This window comes from Amphibalanus amphitrite, unplaced genomic scaffold (assembly GCF_019059575.1).
Source record: "Amphibalanus amphitrite isolate SeventyFive unplaced genomic scaffold, NRLGWU_Aamphi_draft 001078F_arrow, whole genome shotgun sequence".
Taxonomy (NCBI): domain Eukaryota; kingdom Metazoa; phylum Arthropoda; class Thecostraca; order Balanomorpha; family Balanidae; genus Amphibalanus; species Amphibalanus amphitrite.
In genome coordinates this window covers 211,534-238,931 of record NW_024882572.1, presented here as the reverse complement: position 1 = coordinate 238,931, position 27,398 = coordinate 211,534, and the positions used below count along the sequence as shown (strand labels likewise).

At 54.7% G+C, this 27,398-nt stretch overlaps 2 protein-coding genes across 2 annotated transcripts; one reads left to right on the top strand and one right to left on the bottom strand.

Annotated features, from left to right (window-relative positions):
* Nucleotides 1-134: 134 nt before the first annotated feature.
* LOC122369850 (TWiK family of potassium channels protein 7-like) lies at nucleotides 135-6,953 on the top strand. Its single transcript, XM_043344922.1, has 2 exons — nucleotides 135-699; nucleotides 5,564-6,953. Exons 1-2 carry the CDS (start codon nucleotides 279-281, stop codon nucleotides 6,235-6,237), a joined length of 1,095 nt encoding a protein of 364 aa, XP_043200857.1. The 5' UTR covers nucleotides 135-278; the 3' UTR covers nucleotides 6,238-6,953.
* Nucleotides 6,954-8,595: 1,642 nt separating this feature from the next.
* Nucleotides 8,596-24,603, bottom strand: LOC122369848. Its single transcript, XM_043344921.1, has 10 exons — nucleotides 24,445-24,603; nucleotides 22,378-22,509; nucleotides 16,589-16,708; nucleotides 14,814-15,609; nucleotides 14,302-14,394; nucleotides 12,901-13,102; nucleotides 12,443-12,619; nucleotides 12,196-12,269; nucleotides 11,600-11,725; nucleotides 8,596-10,685 (listed from the first exon to the last, which is right to left on the bottom strand). The coding sequence occupies exons 1-10, from the start codon at nucleotides 24,601-24,603 to the stop codon at nucleotides 10,573-10,575; spliced, it is 1,992 nt and encodes a 663-aa protein (XP_043200856.1). The 3' UTR covers nucleotides 8,596-10,572.
* Nucleotides 24,604-27,398: the final 2,795 nt, after the last annotated feature.

Below are 27,398 nucleotides of genomic sequence, written 5' to 3'. Positions count from 1 at the left end.
GTCTGATGTGACTGCTAGCTGACAGTGTGTGTGTCTGTGACCTGTGTGCCGCAGGAGGGGCGGCTGCCGTCCGTATGTCGGGAGGGGTCCAGCTGTCTGATGTGACTGCTAGCTGACAGTGTGTGTGTCTGTGTGCCGCAGGAGGGGCGGCTGCCGTCCGTATGTCGGGCGGGCGCCGGCGCCGCCCCGTGCCGACGCCCCCGGAGCCGCGCCGCCCGGCCGGCCGCCGCCGGCGGCGACCCAGCTAATATGTCGACCGATGGCGGGCCAGCTGTAGCATGGCACTCCGCAGGCGGGCGCGCCGCCGCGACAAAACCTCCGGCGAAAAGTTCAAAGACTGCTGCCGCGGCTTTGTGGCATTCGTCTTCAGCAACGTGGGCATCATCGCGCTGTTCCTGGGCTACGCCATCATAGGGGCCATAGTGTTCAACAAAATCGAGGGCGAGAGCGAGCGCGAGAAAAAGGACGACGTGGTGGAACTGCGCCGGAACACGGTGCGTGAGCTCTGGGAGATCACCTACACGTTCAACGTCATGTTCGAGGGCAACTGGACCGAGATGGTGGACGAGAAGATCCTGCAGTTTCAGAACAGTATCGTGAAGGCCGTGGGGGAGGGGTATGACGGACGCGCCGAGGTGGCCTCCCAGTGGACCTTCTCGGGAGGCTTCCTCTACTCGCTGACCGTGATGACCACAATCGGTGAGTACCTACTCCACGGCTGGTCGCTGCTAGTTGGTGACTGCTAGTCGGCCTAATGAAGACTTTGCCCTGTATGTATATGTACCCCTCCTGCCCCTGAAAATGCGTTTTTTAGGCCATGTTGTAGTGATGCAGCGCTTACGTAAGTGTGATGACCATGACCTTTCAAAATCTTTCAGTTCATTGAATGGTTTCTTTTTTCACTCCCCTATGATGAAGATCAATTACCGCTTGTCCTTTGGTCAACATTGCATTGAGCGGATCCTTCGAATTTACCGAAAATAAAAAGTTTGAATGGAGACGACGCCGACAATGATGTTCCTCTATCAGTAATGGTATTTTGCTCGGATAGGTGTTTCTTTTCTGAGTGAAGACATGTTGGAGTTTTATAACATATTATCCTCATGCTATCATTAAAACTTGAATATTATGCCATCTTCCGGATCGACTAACATCTCCATTGTTTTCAACCGCTCGCTAGTCGCTCCCACGGCGAGGAACAACTCGGACACTTCAGTACGGTGTTGGGCTCAGCCACCGCCGGGCAGGGTTTTTCTCGGAGCTCTTAGCCGGCAGAGTGGGTCAGGACGGCCCTGAGGGCTGGCCGGGCCGAGTTGGCGGCACGGTGCGCCCCTCCTGACGTCACGAGGTCGGCTCAGCTGACTGCCGGTGGTCGCCAGCTGAGCCGGCCGGTCGGCGTGCTGACTTCCGCCCGCCGCCGGCGCCGGGGCCGCGCGGACGGCCGGGTGGCGGCGAGGTGCGCCGAGTGCGTGCGACAGCCGCCAGGCCGCATCAGCGGAGGCTGCGGCGGCGGCTGTCCCCGCCCACCGGCGCCGCCGCCGCCCACCGCCCCCACAGTAAGACGCGGCCGTGCATCATCCATTAGTTATGTTGGCAGGGTCGATGGCAGGTCGAGGGCTGTAGACCACGCCGGCCGCGCCTCGCCGGCAACACAGCACATAAAACACGGTATTCTGGGCACCAGCAGGCATGCAGCTCGTCAGGAGTTCTCTCAGAGGGAAGGAGACGCGGGGAGTGGCGAACGGAAGGGGAGGACGGCGCCGTCCCGGTCCCCCGGCGCCGACCCGTCCACCGGGCCGCACCGACCGCCCTGGACTGAACCATCCGCGCGGAGAGCTCTATAGGCAGCGGCTACAAAACGACTGGGATGCCAACCAAAACACAGATATTCCGTACCATTCATTTTTTCTTTAACAAGGGTTTTGTTTTGTGTGTGTTTCTCGTGAGGTAATGATGAGCAACGAGTTGCCAGGTGCCGACATGTCAGGTGTCCTTTGCATGGAACCGGGGTTGGATGCTAGCGGCCACGGGCTCATGAACTCAAAGACATTAACAACAACAAATCAAATCACATACCTACGGTCAACGAATATGTCCTTAGTCGATATACCTACCTCAAAATTCATGTTAGATCCTAAGCTAACCGTTTACTTTTGGTGCCGACCGCTTCTCCCTCGATAGCCCGGAATGAGTTGCTTGGGTAACATGTGCCAGTGATGTGGCGTAGGTGTTGAAACGGCGGTTGGTTTGTATATTTATGCCATTCTAAAATGCGTCTGCTTGTGATATTGAGCGTTTGGTGATGTGATCTGGCGGAATACCCAGAACTCCAGCCGGGGCCGGATACGAGTGTGTGCAAATAACCGAGCGCAAACTTAGTATAACCGATCAACAATCGCGGGTTTCTCCACGATCTAACTACAAAAATGTTTATATTAAAAAATTATCTTTATGCTTCTTTTGTTTCTGTTTTACTCGAACAGATATTCATGCAACTGTTGTACGTTAATGGGCGCCTGGGTTCACATGATATTGTCTGACGTTCTTTTTACCACGAATCAGAGGTCAGTCGGACTGACCGCCCACTCCACCGGCACTTGGTAGCCAAAACTGCCTGGCCGTCTCCCCTTATCCTGCTGACGCTAGTCATCCCAGCTTGATGAAATAGGCTACATCAGTGGATAATAATTTAACTAACATAATGCTGTTAAAATATTTGCTGCTGCATTTTCTTTGATGTTGCGCCAGGCACTATGCACACTTGACAGATATGTCCCTCGTGAAGTACGTACGAACCCTAAGGGTCCAAGGTCCCCACAGTTGAGACGGTATTCTAAGAACTTTGCTGGAAATGCGGTGTCACATGAACTCCTGAGTCCTAGCAGGCCTGAATTCTTTCCCGAGAACGTATCTCATAACACACCGCACTGGACAGCGCTTTGCCGAGATGTTATCTTCATTCGTCTTAGCAACTGGTTTATGCACGGCTAGGCTGCCTTGTTCCCTGATTTCAGTAACGAAAGGATAGGATATGTCATGTATGTCCCAACATAACGCGATGTCGTCTCAAGCCGAGGGATAACCGGTGTTTTCAGAATTTATTGGCATTTATTGGACATCGTCTTAGGTTAGAATGACACACTGAAAGGGAAGCGGCTCAAACTAATGATAACTCTTAATTCAATTAATGTTCATTGCATATCTAATGCATTTACACTACAAATTATTACGTGATTCTTTAAAATAAGGTTGGCTCGATTCTCCTAATTGAACTGAGCAATAAAAGTAGGCTCCATAGAAGGCGAATATGAATGCGTGCTATTTGCGTGTTGGACAATGGACATTCGAATTTGACGTCTCACTACTGCAGATAGAGGAACAAGTAACCATAGATGGCAGAGACAGACGGATTTTTATTGAGTATCTGCCGCGAGCCATGCGTTGCACATTTACATCTCTCTTGTATTGTAGGAAGGCCCGTCAGGTTTAGGTAGGTATTTAGCAGAAAATGATGAAGTTTATGTTATATGTAGCGGGCAATAACGTAGTCACTTACATCACAGAAGCTCACAATATTTACATGATCACAGATTTACAGCTAAGCTATATGCGTGCATCGATGAATAGGAACAGAACTAAAGGAGAAATATTTTAAACACTGACCGGCATGACGACAGGCTGCCTCGGATAGCCGTTTCGCCGTTGGCAGATTGGTAGGTATACTGTGCCGCAGCGCCTGGAGATGGGCGGCACAGCATGCTTCCAGGCGCGTACCACTGCTGCCATCTATGGGCAGTAGCTAGAGTATCGAGCGCGAATGGCGTAAGTGGACTAAGTGCGGTGCGCAGCGAAGTTTTCGCTATCGTCAATTTTTAATGCAGGAGAATTAAATGAGCCTGTACTTAACCTTCCAGGCGGTGGGGGGGCATTTTTTTGCCCCCCCCCCTTTAGTTTTTTTCGATATATCTCGAGAACCGCTGCGCCGATCGTCACCAAACTTTCAGTACCCTCCCGGGAGTAGCTAGCGCACATGGTGACCAAAAATTTTTTTCCAAAGGCTATGATAGGTTGGCCGCTAATGACGTCAGAGTGACGTCATTTTTGCCATTTTCGACCCAAAAAAAGGTTTCGCGGGAAGAGCTGTCAGGCCTACAGCTTTAGAGATACAGAAAAATGTACCGACATAAAAGGTGTGGAATCAAAAGGGCTACAAAACTGCTATTTCGGTTTTTCGATTTTTTTTTGGGTTTTGACCCCCAAAAATCAAAAAATAGATTTTTTGAATATAAATACCGAAAAATCCAACAATTTTTTTGAATTTCGAAAAAACCGGAATATATGTGATAGTCCCTACCGCCTTCTATCTACATACCAAATTTGAGATCAATACCTCTCTTTTTGGCCAAGTTATAGCGAAAAAACTGTTCAAATTTGATGACGTCAAATTTTCAAACTCAATTTTTAGCAATTCTAGACCTCGTAGCGCAAAACAAACAAAGGCCTTCATTAGACTCCCCGTGACGAGCTGCATCGAATCGATACCCATTTTATGCAAAAATATCAACTTTGAAATTTGACCTTTTTTGACCTGACCTTGACCTGACCTCCACCAGAAAGTGACCTAAACCGTACCTGATGGTCTTATAACCAATACCATTGAGTTGGAAATGAAAAACTGGCCATAAAACATGCATCGCAAAACTGGCCATAAAACATGCATCGCACAACCTTAGTAAAGTTGGGTTCATGGTGAGGGTGACCCTTGGTGACCTTTGGTGACCTGACCTGTGACCTGACCTGGTATGACCAGTGACCTCTAATAGCAACATATGTACTAGAAAACTGACGCCTTATCGCTGATTTTCGACTAAATGCGTTTTACTCGGTGTTATAGCGCTTTCCCTAGAAGCCCCGTGAACGGTGAAACATTTTATCTTTGACCTGACCTGTGACGTCATCGGTGACCCCGAGGTCAATGAAATTTGGTTACCCTCGACAAATTTGACAGGGCTATCGACAGGGCTATCGCCGTTTGAATTTTCCGGATCCGTCCAGTAGTTTCGGAGATACGAGGGGGGCAAAAAAATGCCCCCTCCCCCCACCGCGCGGAAGGTGGTTGGGAGGCCCACCGCCTGCCGGGTTAATGAATGTATCAAAAATGCCGAATACACACGAATTTTTGCTCATTTTGCAGAAAAATTACCTGTAACGATGAAAACATTGGCACTGCTGGTTTCATTTCCTCGGGCTGCATTGGCACCGTGCTCTGACATGAGCAACACAATCCGCTGGTCTTCCTTTAGCTTGGTATCTTCGGATCACTTATGTTACTAAAATTGTCATATTGTGACTTTGGTTGGTCCTGTCAAATTTTAAACTCCGCTGTCCGCTCCCCGTAGGTTACCTATAATTTTAACTTTTAGCTGAAACGGCGGGATGCTCTACCATTTTCGGGCGCGTCGGGGCTCGTAGTTTCGTTGTCATACTGCTACGACGCCGATTCATCTGTCCTTTGACGAGTGGTATTTTTTCTGACCCTGGTCCCTTCTTCCATTTTTCGCAGGTTACGGCAACATCGCGCCTCGCACCAGCATGGGCAAGATCGTCACCATTTTCTACACGTGCATCGGGTTCCCGCTGTTCCTGCTCTACCTGTCCAACATTGGCAGCGTGCTGGCGCAGAGCTTTAAGTGGCTGTACGCCAAGCTGTGCAAGTGTCGGCCGGCGCGGATAGAGGTGCTGGGGCCGCCGGTGCCGGAGCCCGAGCCGCGGGACGAGGACGAGGAGGCGCCGCGATGGCCCGACGAGCTCGGCTCGTACCGCAGCCAGCCGGAGGCGGCCAGCTCCGAGGAGGCCTCTTCGAGCGGCTCGAGCAGCTCCTCCGAGCTGGACCTCAGCACCGTCACTGTGCCCATCTCCATGTGTCTCATCATCATGGCAGTGTACATTTGCGGCGGCGCCATGTTCTTCGCGCGGCTGGAGGATAACTGGGACTTCCTCACCAGCTGCTACTTCTGCTTCATCAGTCTGAGCACGATCGGGTTCGGCGACTACGTGCCCGGCGACTCGATCCGCTCCGAGACCGGCAGTGTCGAGACCGGCTTCGTGCTCACCTCCATGTACCTGATGCTCGGCATGGCCATCATTGCCATGTGCTTCAATCTGATGCAGGAGGAAGTGATACAGAAGGTACGCTCGTGCGCGCGCTGTCTCGGCTGTTTGCGTGGCCAGGGCTGAGTGTCGTGTACTCCGGTGCAGAGGGTGTGGTCGGGTGGCCGAGACAGTGGACGATGAACGGTGATCGGTGATCGGTGATCGGTGGACGGTTAACGCCACGGCGAGCGGTGAACGTTCCTCTCTAGAGAGAGAGAGAGAGCCGACCTCTTGACAGGAGAGCGACGGACCAGAGCCGATTCGGCGGTAGCGGACCGGAACCAGAGTGCGCCTCACAGCTCCCGACTATCGCCACCAATGACCGTGATACCGACGTCCGTCAGATGTCGACCGCCGGATGCCCATGGTATGACGAGTCCCGGGCCCGGATACCGAGCTTCCCAGACTCACCAAACGCTCGCCAGAACTCGGATGGAGCCACCCCGGCCGCGGGTCTGTATGCGTGTGTGCTGCGCGCGCGTGTGTGTGACATACTTGGCCAGCGCGGTCGCTGAGACTCACTCATCTCTGGTACCTCTCGCGTCACGGCACATTTTTTATCCGCGCCACTGGCGCCGTCTACAGATGGTGAATGACCCATCCGGGTCGTTGACAATGATTTGTTAGCTCTAGCGTCGCGTGTCTACTCTTGGCCCCGTAGCAATGCTCGAACCGTCCATGATTTTTCCGGCTCTCATTTTAGACGTACCCACCACCCGTGCAACGTCCCCGGTTGTGATAGCTATCCATTAGACGAGCCGCGGCCGATTTGTACGAGCCAAATATACGCCCTTACACGATGGAGCGTGGCCCGTTCAGATCGCTCTGCTGTCCCGCCGCTCTTTGTCAGATCTTGGGGAGGCACTGAGCTGTGAACGGGGCTGGCATCGAGAGCGATGGAATCCGGGAGGTACTGAAGTACCGTCCCATGTGGGACCTGCTGTGAGACAGTGAGCACCTGGGGACCACCTGAACTTAGGAATCAACGGGAACCCTCGATTCATCTTTCTAATGTAGGACCCTCTGAAACATACAGTCCATTAGGGTCATCGTATATTATTTGACCCCGAGGGTCAGCGAGGCCATTAAGGTCGGTGGTGGCGGTCGGCGCGGCTCAAACGGGCGGCCGGGTCGGCCCGTCTGACCCGGCACGCGCTCTAATTGGCTCGGCAGCGGGCGGCGCGGCCAACCGTTGGCGGCCGGCGGCCCGTTCATCAGTCAGGGGCCGTCCGTCTTCCAGCGACCGCGGCGCCGCTGCCAGCCGCCGCCACACGCGGTCCCCTCCCAGGCATGCGCGACCGGCGACACTTGGTGACGGCGGTGACGGCACCTGACGGCACCTGGGCAACGGGCAGAAGCACCAGACGGCACTGAGAGGTAGGTACCCGAGGCACCAGCGGCACCAGAAACACACACAAGGCACCTGGGACGACACCAGGGATACTGAATGGAACATGAGACACCCAGAGGCACCACCCGGGACACCCAGCGGCACCCGCGACGCCCAATACGTACCCAGTACACAATATAACGGTACCTATCACACATATGTAGCGGCACCCCGGACACCCAGCGACACTGGGGACACCAAGCGGCGCCTGAAGCATCCAGCGGCACCTGGGACCCGGCAGAAGTGCCTGAGGGACCGGTGGCGTTTGGACTCACCCGGCGGGACCGCTCAGGTCCTGCCAGCGACAGATGGGCTCGCAGCCCCCCATAATATCGCGCCCCGGGTGACACCAGTCAGTGGTTGGTTATCTCCGGTAGTCTTTGAAATGTACATACTGTCTGCTGTCTCAGTTCGTCTGAGGTCCCATTACTATTCAGCATCAAAATGAGCGCACAGGGCAAGCAAACAAAAATGTCTCACGAAATGAACACCTAACGTGGTGCTTCTCCCGATTTCTTAGAAGCGAGATCCTATCCTTTGTGGCTCATCATATGAGCTCCTATGCTGCTTGGGTAACGATAGGCTAAGACGACCTTGTCACTAATCTCGTCCTTGTACTCATCTTTCTCCCGGCTACAGTGCAGCGGCGACTGTCATTGTTTTATTTGGACAGAATCAGCGGCACTACAATGTCAGCCACGGTTCCAATGGTCGCTGACGTTGAAAAACCGCGCTGCCCTCTGATATCAAAGCGGACATTTGTTTCGGTAAAAGTCCTGTCAGCCTTACCCCGCCAATCAGATAAGGCGGTGACATTTGGTGTTGAGGAAGTCCCGGCTCAGTCATCGTCCAAGTTAACTTGGCAAAACAGGTCCGGGATGCTGAACGTGGTATCAAACATGACCCCGAGCGATCCAACACTGTTTTAGAACTGTGGCCGCCTCCCGGTTCGATTTAGTGAAACTCCACGGTGACAGGAAGCCAGGTGTACCCCTCGGGTCGACACCCTCCCTTTCCACCCACCCACCGACCCCACCTCCGCCAAACGCCGGTTTGTTCCAATCGTGTATACAGAATATAGATATATGTGCGGCGTGCGTCCACCTGGCCGCTCTGTGGCAACAACCGTAACACGTCCGTATACAACAGCACACACGGCGTTCGCAATGCACTTCACAACCGGCCTCTGCCGCTGACCATACCCGTGGCGTCCATCCTGGGCTGACAAGTGGCCGCCGTCCGTCCTGGGCTGACAAGTGGCCGCTGACCGTGCTGGGCTGACCAGTGACCACTGACCGTACCCGTGGCATACGCCGACCGTCCTGGGCTGACCAGTGGCCGCTGACCGCGCCGGTCACGGTCGTGATGACCACTGGTCCGAAGGATGACCGCTGACCGTCTCCACGACGACGACGAGATAGTGGCAGACGTGAACGAACAGACAACAATACTTATTCCATAACTGCTGAGTTTAAAACACATGCAACAAAAACAATGATCAAGAAGTAGACATTCACAAAATGTATCGGAGTTGGTCCGACAGATTCGTGAATCAGGTACTTCCTTGCTGTTATGAGTTGCATGCATAAAAATCGCTCAATTATGAAACATGCTTTCGTTGAATGGGTTCACATCTGCATCACACAAGTCCGCCTCGACCAGAGACGCTCCACAGTCCAACGTTATTAACATGGCCCTGATGTAACTGTGGTCCTGGGGAAACACGACCATGACCAGCGCCTCTGGCATAGCCGGATCTCTCCGGGCAAATCCGGCTTGCCCCGGACACAGTCGGAACGTTCCGGACACAGCCGGACTGCTCCGGTAACAGCCAGGGCGGTCCGGCCCAGGTCAGATCGCTCCCCACTCGGCGCAGTGTAGGCCCGATCTCCCGCTCCGCAGCCCGTCCCGCGCAGCGCGCACCGCGGGCCGAGACAGCGGTCACCCGCCGTGGCCAGCCTGGCTTCACAGCCCGGCCCCGCAGAGACGCGCGCCACCTCCGGGGTCAGCGGAGAGCGCGGCGGGTCAGCAGCGCTCCGGCGCGCACCCGCACAGATATTCCCCATCACAGTGCAACAGCGTATCGCCTCATTACTCGTCGCTCTCAAGCTGCTTACGGCGCCGCGGACCAGACATAGCTTAACGACTAACGTAAGAATATATCCGAACATATCGAATGTACTCGCTTAAAGTCGCATGCATCTTCACTATTTTTTAAGTTCAATGCTCAAGTACATCGCTCACGACGAGCTAAATGAAAACTGAAATACAAAGAAACCTACCGAACAGAATGGCTGTCCAAATCCGCTGAGATAATCATCGCTACATCTAGTGGCGGCGACAGAACTCTTAGTACAGTAAACGGTCGCCAGGGTAAACAACCTTCAGCCCGTCTGCGATCACAGTTGGCAGCTTGCCACACGCGAGGGCACCGGCACCGATAAAACGAGGGAGGGGGACCACGGCTATCTGACAGCGAGCAGACATCACAAGTAACAACACAGTCTTAAATAGACACCAGCAAGCGACGTCGGGCGGGGAAGAGCCACTGAATGAACGGGAAACTCCGACATGAACACATTGGAGACGCAGGTGCCGGGCTAAAACGGAAACAACAAGTCTCCTTTCTTCCGCGTGGCTGCGGTACGTACTCTCACCTCTAAAAACAAACACCCACCGCACAACGAACTAAAAACGCAAATGGGATACGTGATGATCTAAGATGGAAACACAAAGCACATGATATTGGCTGCAACAAGAAGTCCGTAGTACGACGTTCACAGACAGTTTACAACAGTACAATTGACGACAGCGTTACGCTAATGACCATCGCCGGCAGCGCGACTGCCGCCGCCGCGCGGACCCTCGCCCGCGACACATCACAGGTAAGCACACTGTGGGTAAACGATTGGGGAGCCGCCGCGCCCCCGACCCGCCACCGTCGTGCCTCCGGCCGTGACAGACAGCGCGCCCGAGTCGCGAGTCGCGGACTCCGAGCCGTGACTCGGCGCCCGCCCAACTGGACGTCCTTAGCCGGGCTCGCCGTGCGGGGGGAACGAGTCGGTACTGATGGAGCGGCCTGTCTCGTAGCTGATCAGCACGTGTTTCACGTACTCCTGCAGGTCTCCGGCCACGCTGACCTCTGTCGGAGGGACGGGAACGTCAGCGACAGCGACCGACCGCGCCGGGCTCCGCACAGGTCGACAGTGGTGCCCTCTACACAGAGTCTCAACTCCTAGACAATGAGGGGAGGCTTCCTCTAGATCCAGCCTGTCATCAAGTGATTGCTCAAAAGCTAGTACACCAATGTGGTACATTAACGTCAGCTGTTTTTAAGAAAGTCTGTCTGAGTAGCACACACTTCATGTATAAGCTTTAAAGTGACCATCCCACCTTAACATTAGTTTTGAGTTGAAATAGCCAAATTGGTGGCCATGGCCTGCAAATACCGGTTTGGGCACTCACAACATCGAAAAATGCTTCAATTCGGAGATATGGAATTTCAAACTTGCAGTTTTCGGATTCTAAGGGGCTAATGCATTGGGATGCCCCCTTAGAATTTGTGACGTCAGCGGTGATCTAACGATTTTAAAACGTTATACTAACATCTTTGTGAAGCAGTGGTGGTATATGCTATTTGCGCGCAACATCTGCCGCAAACGCCGCACTTTCAAAATGAAGTCGCTAGAAACAGCGGAGATCCCGAAAAAGTAAACAAAAGTAAAAGTCTAGTATCTTGAAAACCGGTGAATATTTTTGGGTGAAATTTGGTAGATATTCGTTTTTGCTCTTTCTGAACCAAGCGACATCACTTTCATGCCAATTCATTAACTTTTTTGAAGGTGGGAGGGTCCCTTTAACCAAAACATAACGAAATGGAAAACTCTCAATTATCGGAACAGAGTGTACGACTTAGAAGCACGTGTTGATCTGCATATAATCACTATTTGTTGTTAGTTTATAAAGAGAAAGTGACATGTGAAACTTTTCCCATTTGGATGTCAACAAAATTGTGCCAAGAGCTTGAAACTGGTCGTCTAAGGATTCTACACTTACTGGATGCTTGTCTGCAGACTTTGTCAATCATGTGGCTGGCGTCCTCGGGTCGAACTTGGGACACCCCTGGCAGAACTCTGGCTCGAAGGAGGTGGCCGACCTCCCTCAGAGCGTTACTTAGACGCCCTGGACACAGACAGAACACAGTAGTGTCAGATAGGCTGACAAAACAATACATTCAACTGTGGACGGCCTGTCCAATTCGATCGATGACGGAGAAAGATCGGGAGCTGAGAGAAAAGAGACGGAAGATCGAGATGTAGATGGAACTACCGAGGCAAAGGTAGAACAATCGATAAGGTGAGAGAGACTTTGAGGGACTGGAGACACAGACGGTGGAAACTTAATTTACGTCTATTATTAGCTGTCAGAGGTCAGCCCAAAGTACTACCCGCACAAAAGGTGTCGTCAGCCCTGACGCAATACCCACGGTGACTAGCAATACCATCGTTGAAGTCAACCGCCAGTGCGAAGCAAGGAAAGTTCATTCAGCGGGTCAATATTTTTTTCCGACAAGTACAGTTGTGTACAAGTACAGTTGTACAATTATGCTAAAACAAATTAATCTGTACACTGCGCAATTGGTCGTTACTTACTATGCTCTTCATTGAGGCCGGATAGTTGAATTTTGTTGGCTTCGTGCTGCGCCTTCTTCTTCAGTCGACAAACTCTGCAACAGCAAATTACAAAACACAATCAAATAGAGAACAAAAAGTAATCCGGATTCGATCACGAAGACAAAAGCCTCCCAAAGAAAACAAAAACGTTATCATCGAGTGGAGACTCAAAAGAGAATATTGCACATTGCCCACTAAATCCACATGTGTGGCGTCCCGAGCTTACCTGGAGGCCAGTTTGTTTTTCTCCTTGCGGGAGGTGGGCCGCGCGCTGAAGGGCAGCTCCGAGATGGGCGTCATGTCGGTGATGAGGCGGTTCAGCTTCTCCAGGTCCCCGCGAATCAGCAGCAGTTTGCGCGGACTGGGCGTCAGGTCGTTACCGTCTCCCCGCCTCGCCTTACCACTGTCGGTACGCGGTGCTCAGTTAGATATCAGGCTGTCTAATGCCGACATTAAACAATAACAGTCTCACGACAGATATGACAGGTTGAAATGTGCTTTGTGCGCCATTCAGTCCACCAGCGACTGACCAGTCACCAGCCCACGTTGTACCCACCCGAATCAACATTACGTCCCTCGCTCCATTACTCAATGGTCAGGCTCTAGCCCTCCCCATCTCGCAAAACAGTACGACAATACGGCTGTGTTTGACGCCGTACCTGTGTTTGATCATTGATGTCGTACCTGTGCTTGATGCCCTCGATGTGGAAGTTGCTGGAGAAGACGGGGTCGACCGCCTGCCGCACGTGGTACGGGTCGGCCATGTCGGGTGACAGCTGTAGCCGGGCGCCCTTGGGCCCCTTGGCCTGCACGTTGTACTGCCAGAAGTAGCGGTCCCGGCGGCTCAGCGACGAGCCCAGACTCTCGTCATCACCGATGTTGGAGCCTGTCGACGGGGGGGGGGGGGCGTCAGACTGGTAGGTGATTTTAGCTCACTGCTGTTCTCGAAAAGGTCAAAGGAAAGAACACAACGGAAAGTAAAGGATAGTCCCCAGTCGAGCTGACAATGATACAGTTGGGAAGGGAGCTACTTTGACGAGTTCACCTTATTCATTGAGCTGAAATGTCTTCCAGTTATGCGACCTCACCTTGGCCAATGCTACCAATCTGGCTGGTCTGGCTCCAACAGTGCAAACCTTTGACGAAGCCCTGCGATGGCTACCAAACGTTTATAACGCTGGCTGTTTAGATATGTGAACGACCTATTCAGGATGTCAGCCTGAGCTACTCCGCCAATAACACCCAGTTCAGAGAAAGGCACCAGCGTTCCGACTGGCTGTGAATTCAGCGAACATCCAACTGTGAACAGCTCTGGCATAGTTGCGGTCGCTGACACCGAGAAGACGGGATCCCAGAGGTTTACGTGCCTAGTTTTGAACGGCTGCCACGATGACTGCCTTCCATGTCAGACACAGGTGACGACTCATTTACCGGGAAATAATCTAAGGTTGCTATTTTATGCTTCCATTGACTAGGTCCAGAGGAGCCTTCTCTGAGTGATATCCCAGCACCCATGGCATGCCTTGAATACCTGGCATGCCAGGAAAATCGCTATCATTTCCGCCGCTCTTTTGAGCTGTGTGTTCAATGGCCAGCGGCTCAGAAGAACCGCCAGCACTGCGCCTCCCTCTGCAAAACTCGCCACCAGGCCGGGTTAAATCCGGACCGGATGGCATGGATTGAAGTAGCTCGACCAGGCCGCAGGCTAAATAAAGCGCCGAGCAATCACGGCGGCGCGGCGGCCGGCGCCGACGGCGAATGGGGCAAGTTCGCAGTTAGCCCGGCGCCGGAGAACGAACCGGGCGGAGCACTCCGGAACAGTAAGACGGCCCGGTGTCGATAGGTGAAACTCTTACACAGGTCAGCTTTGTTTTTATCTTTCCACCCTTCCGCCAATCGTCACAGATTAGATACTTATCAGCCCCGTTATCGCCCGTCTCACATATCCAAATCGAATTTGTAGGCTTTGGGACACTCCTTCATATCCTCAGAATACTCTCAACTATTTTAATAGTTGCCGTTTTGCAGCTGTTTCATTCCTGCCCCGCGCCACCACCGTGTCCGCCGCGCCGTGCATTGTCTCACCTGCGTCACTATCGCTGTCCGAGTCGTGATCGTCGTGAGAGTCGGCGCCGTCATCTCCGTACGACCCGTACGAGCCAGGACTGAGAATGCCACCTGCCGTTGGATGGCACCGGTACGGGGTCAATGGCGCGTATACACGGGTCATGGGCCGATAGAACGGTGACAATGTTCAATTCGATAAAATTACACGTATTTCACTTTTGACGGACTGTAGCCTCGACAGGTTAGAACATGTTCTTACGCAGGAAGACATACAGCGAATAGGCAGACTTGGCAGTCTTTCAGGGTAAGGGAAGCCAAAACATGCTGACATCACAATGCAAATAGTAGAATCGCGTAGAATCACGTCCTATCGTCTGATTAAAATAGCGTGCCAAACAGGTGTGTTAACGCTCCAGGGCCTGCCATTTCGTTGAACTGTTTCCACCAGAGACCAGGATCTGGCCGCATACAGTGTTTACACCCCCAGGGATTATACTAACCGCGCTATGGTCGCTCGGCTCGTGACTCACCTGATAGAGACGACCCCGATCCGCGAATCTCCTCGCGTCGGCCGAACCCGGTCGGCGTCGGCACCGGCACGTCGCCGCAGGGCACCGAGCTGCTGAGGCGGCTCGAGAGGCCGCCGGGACCGCCGGCGATGGGCGCCGAGCCGCCGCCGGCCGTCAGCAGGGCCTGCAGCGTGCCGCGCCGGCCGCCCGGGTAGCTCGGCAGCAGCGGGTCGAACCTGCTGGCCGGCGACGCCGCGCCGCCCGCCGACCACTCGCAGCCGCCGGCCGGCGACCAGTCGCACTTGAACGACCAGTCGGGCGCCTCCGTCTTGACGGCGGGCGGCGGCGGCGCCGTCGACTGACCCCCCATCGGCTCCAGCTCCAGCTCGTGTAGGTCGTCGCCGGCGTTGAGCTCGGTCAGCGTCGGCCCGGGCAGCAGCTCGCTCACCTCGACGCCCTCGAAAATGTCGTCGTCGATCTGGAAGTGCTGCAGGTTGCGCGCCAGCTCTGGCTCGTGGCTGCCCACGTGCCAGCTGCCCGGGCTGGGGCTGGAGGCGAACTCGCCGTGGGACGGCTGGTAGGAGGAGGCGGCGCCGGCCGACGAGCCGAGCTCCACGGCCGGCCGATCGGCGCGCCGCTCGGTGAACTCGGGCCGGCAGTAGGGCCACTGCGGCCGGCCCGGGATCGGCACGCCGACCGTGTAGCTCTGCGGGTCGTCGGACGTGAAGGGCTCGTCACCCTTCTCCAGGCCGCCGTCCCCCTGTCGCGAACTGAACGCGCCGCTCTGCGCCATGCCCACACCCATCGCTCGGTTTATCTGCGGAGCAGCAGAACAGTAATCAGACGACACGTATGCATGCACATATATCGCACGCCTGACTAGATAGCAGCAGCATGAATCAATGAAATGCAGTGAAACGTGAGCGAACTTTATATCTGATGAAATGGTTGGGCAACGCCATGCAAATGATGGAATGGCTGAGCAAGTAATTGAATTTATAAATGAAAGCAAGTCCTGCTGCGAAATACCTGGGCGAACTTCAAAGACAGGAACAGTAAATTTAGAACGCGATTTTTACAAGTATTACGTAAGATATGCAGAGAACAAGCCAATATGATTTTAATGCGCCCCAGGCTAGAAACATATCTGCTTTCTCATCGAAGAGTGGAAACTGCATTTGATCATTTGTGTAGTTCCAGTCTTCACCTTCGTATAAGCATTACAGATTCAACGTGCAATCCAACTAGTGAGCTGATGAAACTCCTTGATGAGAGGGACATCTCATTAGTGAGACGGTGAAACTCTATTGGCTTATCTAAGCAACTACACTTACAAAAAGAAGCACGCACAGATGCGAAATAATATGAGAACTTCTCTAGCAGAAACAGTAACTTTGGTACACGACTTTGGAAGTATTACGTAAGGTGGGCAGAACAATGATCTGACGACTCACCGGAGGCAGGTGAAGTTTCCAGAACTAACCAGTGAGCCCGTGGAGCTCACTGACCCCGGCGACAACTCAACAGTGAGCCGGCTGAGCTCTATCAACTCACCATTGAGTCGGTGGAGCTCTGACAACTCACCAGCGAGCCGCTGAGGCACTGGGAACTCACCAGTGAGCTATGAAGCTCTAGTAACTCACCAGCGAGCCGGTGAGGCTGTGGAAACTCACCAGTGAGCTCGGTGAGACTGTGGTAACTCACCAGTGAGTTCGGTGAGACTGTGGTAACTCAACAGTGAGCCGGTGAGGCTGTGGTAACTCACCAGTGAGCTCGGTGAGGCTGTGGTAACTCACCAGTGAGCCGGTGAGCGGCAAGGAGCCGGACGTCGGGTGGTCGCCGGGGGCCGGAGCCGAGGCCCACGCCAGCCGGCGACTCGGAGTGTCGAACTCCAGCGTGCTGGTTAGAGCGACCGCCTGTGGGGGCAGTCAAGAGTGTCAGACGCGGATTTGGACACACCCGCGTCCCGCGGCACACGGTATACAGACACTGTAACAGCGCGGCCCCGTGTGGCGCCGGGAGTGTGCCGCTATAACAAACACAGACAGTTGTCCCGCGGCTCATCCATGCCACACTTTGATGCTGGGTAATGGGAGAAAACTAGGCTAAAACAACAGCTCGGGACTAAGCCAGCTTAGGTTCGGGCCAAAAGAACAACCCCAAACGGCCTTTTCCTTCGGAGAAACATAAGCGCGCACTGCTCCGAGAACCTGGCCTGTGGGGCGACCAGGCTGGTGACAACGACCTTCCGAGGCAGCTGTGTCCTCCCGGGCACGGTCCAGCGGGGCGCCGGCACGGGAGCGCCGAGGGCGGCTGCACCCCGCCCGTACACTGTGAGATCGGGTGCATGTGTACCCGCCGGGCGAGCCTTCTCCGCCGCTCCGGGCAGCGTCCCACGGCCGGCTGGCACCGAGCCGACCTGAGTGACGTCAGCGCGGGCCGCTCTGGCAGCCGGCACAGAGACCCAGCGGCCGCCAGAGCTGGGCAGCTGTCACCGAACCGGCGGCACCTCATCATCGCTCACCGCGGCCAGCGCTGCACATCACTCGCCAGCCGGCGAGCCACGGCAAAATGAGGCGGCCGAAATGCGTCGGGATAATGATAATCGGGGCGCGAGGGCGTCAAATGCCGAACAAAATGAGCTGCCGAGCACGATTTGTTTAAGTCCCCTTTCTGTTGTAGGTGAAAAGCTGCTTTTTAATATAACATGCATTGCAAGCACTTGGTCCTGTGCCAGCATGGATGACTGTCACGAAGTCGCGGAGTGAGCCAGCGGAAACGTTCCACCTTTTTGCCTTCGGCCGACCCTCAGTCCCGAGTCCGGAAATAACTGGTTAGCAGGCTCCTTATCATTGAAACCAGGGTACAGTGGGGCTCACTATAGCCTGCTAACTACCGGAAATATAGCGGCTTGCAAATCGCAGTTCTGCAACAAAGTAAGCGGACGGACTTTCAATGCAGTAAAAAACAATGCTCGATACGATTCAAACAATATAAGCGATGGCGTTGCAGATCGCGCTTCTGCAGTTCAGTGAATGAATGGAATTCGACTGAGCAAAAAGCCAGTTCGCGCTGTTTGATTCGCACCAAGAAATCAATGTCCAAACTCTATGTCACAAAGTGAAGTCAGCAAGGCTAGGATATTTTGAAGTGCAATGTCCGCCTAATTGCTGACCGATGTGCAAATCCATTCACCAAACATCTAACTGCCAACGCCGAATATCAAAAGACATAAGACGCATCAGTGACCGGTGATCAAGCTCCGCTTGGCAGAGACCTCCACAACTAATCAAGACTGTCGGAAAGAAGGAAAGTGTATTTATAGATGGATTTATGTAGTTAGGAAAGCATTGTTGTGGACACCATCCGCACATAGTTATTTAGGACCAGTAAAACGCCTTTTGGGGCGAAGAACGAGCGAGCGAGATAGTGAGCCCTGCAGGCTGCACGTGCGGAAGGGCGAGAGGGTACTTCCAACGGGCTTGCGCAAAGCACCCTTCTAACCGGTCGCTAGCGGTGTACCAAATTTGAACGCAATCGGCCCAGCCGTTCCTGAGATCTGGAAGCGGCATTCTGCACGTGCGCACGTGAAAACGGGGTCCAAACTGACTTTTGCACGGCACCCTACTAACTGGTCCCCAACCGTGTACCAAATTTGAGCGCAATCGGCCCAGCCGTTCTCGAGATCTGGAAGCGCCCCCTGCACGTGCGCACGTGCAGTAGCACCTTAACCGCAACACATGGGAATGCACTGCCTGGTGGGTGCCTACCTGTATGCCAAGTTTCAGCGAAATCGCCCCAGTAATTACCGAGTTATTAAAATGGGAACAAATTTGACACCTCTATTGTTGTATTTTGCACGTGCACTGGGGGTGACCCACAGGCATCGAGAGTATCCTATTTTTGGTAGAAGGGATGCTGCTACCCTACAAAAAGTACCGCAAGTCAATCGCCCAAGCGGCTGCTGAGATATGAGCCTCTCAAAATCACTACTTTTGCAAAACAGCTTGAACACCCTTGACTTTTCACGTGGCCGGTGGCACGTGCCACGACGGTCACTGAGATGTATCAAAAGTAGTCAATTACGGGGTAGAAGGGATGGGGCTACCCAGCAAAAAAGACCGCAGGCCAATCGGTCCAGCGGTTGCTGAGATATAAGCCTCTCAAAAGCGTTACAGGCCGGGCCGGGCCGGGCCGGGCCGCTCATACTGAGATTTTTCCGTTATATTGAAAAGACTCGCTTCGCTCGCTGCGCTCGCTCGCTCGTAATAAAAGTACGAAACGGCTACTGCAATCGGAGCGCCCTTGGACTCCAATGAACAAAGGAATGTAACCAAAATCGGTCATTCTGACCTTCGACTGCACCATTAGAATATATCCTATAGGTGAGTTTTATGGTAATAACTCCCCACTCCCTTCCCTTTCGGACCGGCCGTGGGCCGTGGAGGTTCGGAGACCCATCGGGAAACCCGCGGATAGCGGATGTTTGCCTCACTGACGTCACACTCAGTTTGGACACCCACGCGACGACATCACGTGGGCGGACCCGGTGACGTCACATGCCCAACCGGCTCCTCCTGTTGTACTACGAACAACGCCATGAACACTGATTTTATTATGCTCCTGGAAGATTAATGCGCTCATATGCGTCAGAGAAGATTCTGAGAATCGCCACTGACCAGCGTCAAGCGAATTGAAGTGACCGATTCCTGACGTTTCCTCAGAAGTTGGAACGCGGTAATAGTCCAGCAAACAGTCATAACGCGGTGATACCTTAGCTAGCTACATTCTTAATACATAGTACACACAATGTGTGTCACACATAGATGACGATGTTCGATAGGGAAAGTGTTCGAGCATCGAACGACCGTCGTTGTTTACTTCTCTATAACATTAACCGTTTATATCCTTCACACATGCATATGTCAGGCATACGTCATCACTTTAAACACACCCTCATGTCAGGTCCCCATCGTGCCGTCTTTCAGGAGTGAGGCATATTCCTTAGCTCTATCGACCCTAACCGCCTTTGATGGCACGAGCGTGACACCGGGTCATAACGGTGGACCTCGCGCAGCGCCACCCCTGCCGTGAGGCCCGTTCGAGAGGTAGGGTGGCAGGCAGAGAGGGGCAGGGTGGCCTCAGGCCTATGGGGAAGGGACAGGGTGGTTTTCAAGAAGCTCAGGTCGGCAATGAAGGAACAGGGTGGAAGGTAGGGAGCAGCCGCGGGCAGGGTGCCCTTAGGCCGGCAGAAGAGCACGAGTTGTGATGGGTAGGAACTTAGGATTCCTCGTCTCACTCTGGACACCGATCGATTGACCCTGGCCACCAATTACCAGTAATCGATCGATACATCGGGTCATCATCGCTAGGATCGGAGGCCGTTCTCAACAGAGGCTTCCAATTGGGTTAGACCCTGCAAATGCGGACGACAGTTTAGGTCTCTCAGGTCATAATGCATAGGTATTTCGATATTGTGACATGCCTTAATGCATTGAAGTTCGCATGGAAAATAGAGTGCGGGATTCCGGAGCATCGCTTCCCGGACAATTGTCACAATAACTTGCTAAAATTCATTGTCCTCCACGAAGCTTCAATTACTTATCAACTCGCCAAAATAGACGATTTCAAAACAAGGCTGAAAGTTGGCACCTCCGACCGGCAGTGCTCGACCAGTGACCTCGGGGTGACCTGGCCGCCCTGGTTGCGCCACCAGCCACCCAGTCCGCGGCCCACCGCCGCGCCGGTTGGGCCGGGGCTCCCGCGCGGCCCGACCGATCCACGGTCACTCACCATATCCGCTGTGCCCCCCCCCCCCCTCCACCGAGCGCTTGTCGTACAGAAGTGCGTCATCAGCCAACCCGAATTTGCTGAATGGGGCCGAATGACGTCACTGCTGACGTCACGGATCGTCCGGGGAATCCCGGGCTGGGCGGCGATACGGCGCAGTAGCGCGCCCCGCCCCCTTTCCCGAACCGTCGGCGGTGGGCGGCCGGCCGCGGCCGGTCGGACGGCCACGGCCGCCGCACGTGCCCGCCCCACGGCCAAGGACACCGCCACCGCTCGCCACTAGGACACGCCAACCGCCCGACCGCCACGCTGGATATCTGATGAAAGGAAGGCCTTTTCTGGTTTTCAGATCGCCAGTTCCGGGAAAATCACGGCATTCCGCGAGTGTCAGCGACGGGTCTCGTGATTCCGAGTTGTGTTCAGGTGAAACGACCCACTTCTGAGCGCGACTGACGTCAGCAGTTGCGGCCAACTACTTTCCTCTTGGCTGAATCTCGATCAGCCGGCCCCTCGCCGAGCGCCGAGACGGTTCGATGCAGGGTGGAGAACCGGTCTGAAGCGGTATGTAGGGGGCCCCTACCACGGAATGAAGGCCACATGCCTGCGGGCCACCGGACGCGGCACGGACGAGGTTCTGTTCGGATGCTCCAGAGTGACCTTCATCTGAGCTGACCTCTGTCAAGTGACCTGAGTAAGTACCGGAAGGAGGCGGCGGCTTCCAGTCACCGGGAAGCGCCTGTGAGTGGAAGGTGTCGTCACGACACATCCCGGCACGATCCAATTACGTAAGAGGCGCGTTCAATTGGCCGGGTGCCAAGTGCCGCGTGCCGTGCCGCCGGCCTCTTCTGACCTTGGTTGGTCGCGCTGTCAACGACCGCGGCAAAAAGGTCGTCCCGGCAAAACACGGCCCACCCCCGGGAGAAGGGGAGGGGGGACACTGGGAAGCGGTCTTTGTTCCACCGCCCGGCCCGGCGAGCTTCTGGTCTGCACCGTGCCGCTGCACAAGAACACCGCGACTCACAGAGCGCTGCGAGCTGCGGCAGCTCACCGCACCGGGGCTGCGAGCTGGGACAGCGGGCCGCTCACAGCCCGCTGCGAGCTGCGGCAGCTCACCGTGCTGAGCTGCGAGCTGAGGCAGCTCACCGTACCGGCCTGCGAGTTGGGGCGGCTCACAGCTCGCTGCGAACTGGCAGCTCACCGTAGCCGGGCCGCGAGCTGTGACAGCAGCTCACCGTGCCGGGCTGCGAGCTGCGGCAGCTCGCCGGGTGGGGGGTAGCGGCCGGCTGGGTGGTGAGTGGTCATACAGCGGTGAAGGTCGTCCCAGCATCTCGCGGCGGCCAGCAGATGGCTCTGCCAGCGCCGCCCTACAGCTGTAAATACCAACTTCTACATAGAGCCTGGCCTCGCATCAGACAGTCTCACCATCCAATAGCGGCAGCACACTGCGACAGCCGACAGTCTGCAGCAGATCAGCCTCACAAAGAATATATACGCGCAGCACCGGAAACCAAGGACAGGACATCTTACTTACGATACGGCATGAAATTGCCTCCCAGGCATTTAAACTGACAATCACTCAGGCAATGCAAAGTAGCTACGGTTGCGACACGCAGTGAAGTAGACCAGGCCGTGCAGAAATTATATAACACGAACAGCGGAGCTGCTCGCTGAGGCGCAGCACTCTGCAGCACCAATCCGGGCCACGACAGCGCGCGATGGGCCACGCAGCACGCACGTCGCACACACACACACGGCCCGTTACACAGCGCCGGACGGGGCAGCAGCGGGACCTCACCGAGTTGCAGCACAGGCCGGCCCAGGTCAGAGGACAATGCCCGCTGCAGAGGCGGCCGCGGCCGCCGGCGCCGGCGCGCTGCTCCGGCCGGCCGCTCGGCGCCGCCCGGCCGCACCACCAAAACAAACCGAGCTGGCGTCCAAGGTCAGCCGAGCGGCGGCCGGCGCCACGTGACTCACCCAGCTGACGTCCGCCGAGCTGAGCTGACGTCAGCCGGCGAGCTGCGGCAGCGGGCGGCCGGCCGGGCTGCGGCAGCGGAGCGGCGGCCAGGCTCCGACCGGCACCGGAGGGCCGCCGCTGGCCGGCCGGGTGGGAGTTTTCCAACCAGGCACCGGCCGGCGGAGTACCCTTCCCGCTAGCACTGCGCTGCAGAAATTCCGAGAACGGCCGCTCCGCCGCGTTGCGCAACCGCGGGCTACGTCACGACCCTGACTTGCAGAAGAGCGGAACGATTCGGAGACCAAGCCCGCGGGTGCGTCACGTATGACTGTATGGGTGGGGGCTGTATGTTTGTGTGCAATCCAGCCGAGGAGCGCAGAAAGACCCGGAGGTGAGGCGGTATCGTCTTACGGGAATCGCGGTGACGAATCGTCAGTTGATATACAAGATGTTTTAATGAGGGTCTCCACAGAACATATTAGCCTTATTACGAAACGGAACAGGCCGACGAGATAAGAGCGTGGGCGAGGCTGAGAGAACAGTCGGTACAGAGCGGCAGTAAGGCCGTGTGGAAAAGTACAGAACAAAGTTATGGGACTACGCTGCATGATTGGAAGGATTTCGCTATTGTTGAATTACCTTCACTTACATCAGGTATAATGTGAATTAACATATTGATATTACGATTTCATACTTATGCGCTACTTTGCAAATGCAATAAGTATACGAAACTGCATAATGTGGGGTTTAGAGTAGACAAACCAGCATACGTCTTAGGTCCAATTTTTTCTACCTTTAGGGATGCTCTCACAGCCTTTTGGAGGGCTTGTGACGTATTGACCCCTTGGATCACTCGCGATGCTTCCAATGTAAATACGACAAAGATGACACCAGGCGTTCTGTCCCTTTGTGAGGAAACCCATATTGCACAATATACACTAGGGTGTTTCACTTTTCACTTTTTTCTCAGATTGTCTCTCCTCGATCGAATTCCCATTATTTCATCTTTTTAATCAAATTTGGTGGCAATTATTCGATTTTAAACTCGATTCTAAACGTCGCGATAATTCGCCAAAGTTTTCAATTTTTGTGCCGTTCGGCGTTGAAGTCACCGATGTTAGAGCAATTGCAAGTAGGGCACTAACACCAAGAAAATACGGCCGTGCAAGAGGTGGTATTAACCGGTATTTTATGACACTGTGAAGGTTGAATATGGTACCTGCGCTTCCATAAAAGTGTCGTCGCATATTCTGGTGCTCAGATTAACATACACAGACATAACTCATTATTCAGGACACGACAACTTAACAGTAAGCAAAACACTGGTACGTCAGTGACGGCAAAACATGTATTTCGGTACCGGGCCTTAACACCGTTTCTCATCGAACCCAGTCACAGGGTAGCCAGGGCTGCCTTTGTCATGTGTGGCACTGCACGCCTGTGCCTCTCCACAGCCTGCAGAAGCCACTGGAATTGGTCCTGCCCCTTCACATGCTGAGCGAATGTTTTCAGAAGAGCGATGCCCCTCTCCGCGGTGTCGTTCACGACTTTCACTGTTTTCACGAATTCCTTGCATAGGATGTACGCCTCGTGACCTTCCCACTCCCCAGGAGGCTTCGTCATCCACTCGTGGTCGACTCCCATCAGGTCAAACATCAGCCACGACGACGTGGTCACCAATTCTGACAGGCTGGTGGACTCATCCAGTGCGACCGATGGTGTCTGATCAGGCGCCGCGGAGCACGAGTTTGCGAGCAGGTTGACACATATGGCCTCCTTCTCCTCTTCTGTGACACGGCTGCTAAAGAGGCTGAATACTACAACTGATGGCTGCAGATACCACAAATGGCGCCGCATCACAGCGAGAGCAGCGTTCGCCACTGGTTGGTCCAACTGCCTATACCGCACCAGGCTACGGTACAGGTTGAGGTCGTTAGCGGGGGCGTCCTCTGCAACAGGGGCCCGCAGCCACGCGACGACATAGAAGAGGAGCAGGAACTGAGCCATCCGCTGCACCTTCTCCTGCATTGGCTCATCGTACTCCAGCTGGTCCGCGAACAAGAACATCTTGATGCTGTACAGTGTACAGCATCAAGTGTACAGCATCAAGTGTACAGCATCAAGTGTACAGCATCAAGTGTACAGCATCAAGATGTTCTTGTTCGCGGACCAGCTGGAGTACGATGAGCCAATGCAGGAGAAGGTGCAGCGGATGGCTCAGTTCCTGCTCCTCTTCTATGTCGTCGCGTGGCTGCGGGCCCCTGTTGCAGAGGACGCCCCCGCTAACGACCTCAACCTGTACCGTAGCCTGGTGCGGTATAGGCAGTTGGACCAACCAGTGGCGAACGCTGCTCTCGCTGTGATGCGGCGCCATTTGTGGTACCTGCAGCCATCAGTTGTAGTATTCAGCCTCTTTAGCAGCCGTGTCACAGAAGAGGAGAAGGAGGCCATACGTGTCAACCTGCTCGCAAACTCGTGCTCCGCGGCGCCTGATCAGACACCATCGGTCGCACTGGATGAGTCCACCAGCCTGTCAGAATTGGTGACCACGTCGTCGTGGCTGATGTTTGACCTGATGGGAGTCGACCACGAGTGGATGACGAAGCCTCCTGGGGAGTGGGAAGGTCACGAGGCGTACATCCTATGCAAGGAATTCGTGAAAACAGTGAAAGTCGTGAACGACACCGCGGAGAGGGGCATCGCTCTTCTGAAAACATTCGCTCAGCATGTGAAGGGGCAGGACCAATTCCAGTGGCTTCTGCAGGCTGTGGAGAGGCACAGGCGTGCAGTGCCACACATGACAAAGGCAGCCCTGGCTACCCTGTGACTGGGTTCGATGAGAAACGGTGTTGAGGCCCGGTACCGAAATACATGTTTTGCCGTCACTGACGTACCAGTGTTTTGCTTACTGTTAAGTTGTCGTGTCCTGAATAATGAGTTATGTCTGTGTATGTTAATCTGAGCACCAGAATATGCGACGACACTTTTATGGAAGCGCAGGTACCATATTCAACCTTCACAGTGTCATAAAATACCGGTTAATACCACCTCTTGCACGGCCGTATTTTCTTGGTGTTAGTGCCCTACTTGCAATTGCTCTAACATCGGTGACTTCAACGCCGAACGGCACAAAAATTGAAAACTTTGGCGAATTATCGCGACGTTTAGAATCGAGTTTAAAATCGAATAATTGCCACCAAATTTTATTAAAAAGATGAAATAATGGGAATCCGATCGAGGAGAGACAATCTGAGAAAAAAAGTGAAAAGTGAAACACCCTAATATACACCCCTAAATGGGCGTTGTTGGGGCGCTGTGTTATTAAAAATGCCACCGCTCGTCCAGCCAATGCGGGGTACCCCCGACATTTACAGAACATCTCTTCGGGAAGTCCACACGCTATTTACTATCTCCGGTACAACGGAGAGGCACCGCAGCACAGCCGCAGAGGGGAGCTGTCAGGTGGAGGGAGGGCAGGTTGGGAAACTGAACCGCAGAGGCGTCAACGCCCTCTGTGGTCCCTGACCCTCTCATACAGCGTGACCAGATGGTCAGACCTAGGGATGCATCGCGGGGCGTGCCTCTGAGATCAGTCCCGTCCTCGCCAGCCACTGCACCGTTTGATAGAAACAGTGGAAAGGGGCGGGGCAGGCAGGGGAGCTTTGCCGCCGCTCAGTTCACCAGAGCGGCCCCGCTCACTGGATTCATCCGACGCACAGACAATGGCCATTTAGCAGTACCCCATCACACGCTACAGGTAGGATAAGCGGGAACCACCGAAATGTGTCAATAGGCACCACAAACGGTGACAATGATTTGTATCAAAATGGGTAATACACTATACGCGCACGCTCAAACTATTCCATGGATAGGAAGCATAAGCTATATCTGTGGACTTCGCTAGGTCTCTTCCAGGCCTCAATAACAGTTGGAGAGGTTTGGTCATTTGCCAAGGATGCAGGCGATTGCAAATGAGACGATTCCGCGGTCAACTTATCAGGGAGTGGCTAAACTTCAGTCGGCCTGAAGTTGATTTTGACAGCCACAGTGGGGCCAGGTCAGTGGCATTTAGTTTCATCGCCCCGGCATTCCTGTCACACCAATGTCCCTGAAATGTCAGCCGTGAACGGTGAAACCCACACTGACACCGATGAAACCAATATCATGCGGCGCTGGCGATCGAGCTCGGTCGGCATAACGGATATCATATCACCGCGGATAGCCAGGAATATCACGGCGGATAGCCAGGAGGACCAAATGGACCGACATGCACACCACAGCGGACCGCGGTCAGTCCACTGGACCCGCGCCAGGTGGTGGTCGACCGATAGCGGCGGCCCGACGCTAGACTTTGGCCCGCTGTGAGCCGCAGGCCGGTCAGTCTCTCCAAGGGACGGAGACGGGCGGGTCAGACTCGACTTTGGCCCACTGTGAGCCGCAGGCCGGCCAGTCTCCCCAAGGGACGGAGACGGACCAGACTCGACGTCGACCTCCGAGCCAGCGGCCGGCCAAGCTCCCCATCGTACGGAGCTCCACCACGGTAGGCCGCTGGTAGATCGGAGGTGTTCGGACCGGATCGGACGGGACTCCACTGTGGCGAGCCACAGGAGGTCGGGACGGTCTCCTTTGTGGTGGGTCGCTGGGACCAGGCTCCGCTGCGGTGGGTCTGCAGTGCCGCCGGAGCAGGCGCCGGGGTCAGAGGTCGGCCGTTCCGTGCCATCCGCCTCTGTCCGGTATCTGGCGCCGGACAGACGCCCCCCCCCCCTCCCTCCGAGGGGAGCAGGGGGAGTCGGTCACGTGCGTCCCGTGTTTACATTTCAGCGCAGTGTGTAACGGGCTGCCACAGCGACCTCAAGCAGACG

Coding starts and splice junctions, on each gene's coding strand:
- LOC122369850 (XM_043344922.1), top strand. CDS start 279: ATGGCACTCCGCAGGCGGGCGCGCCGCCGCGACAAAACCTCCGGCGAA. Junction 700..5,563: donor GACCGTGATGACCACAATCG/GTGAGTACCTAC, acceptor CATTTTTCGCAG/GTTACGGCAACATCGCGCCT.
- LOC122369848 (XM_043344921.1), bottom strand. CDS start 24,603: ATGTTCTTGTTCGCGGACCAGCTGGAGTACGATGAGCCAATGCAGGAG. Junction 13,103..14,301: donor GGACAGCGATAGTGACGCAG/GTGAGACAATGC, acceptor CCCCGTCGACAG/GCTCCAACATCGGTGATGAC. Junction 10,686..11,599: donor AGTCTGCAGACAAGCATCCA/GTAAGTGTAGAA, acceptor TCCCTCCGACAG/AGGTCAGCGTGGCCGGAGAC.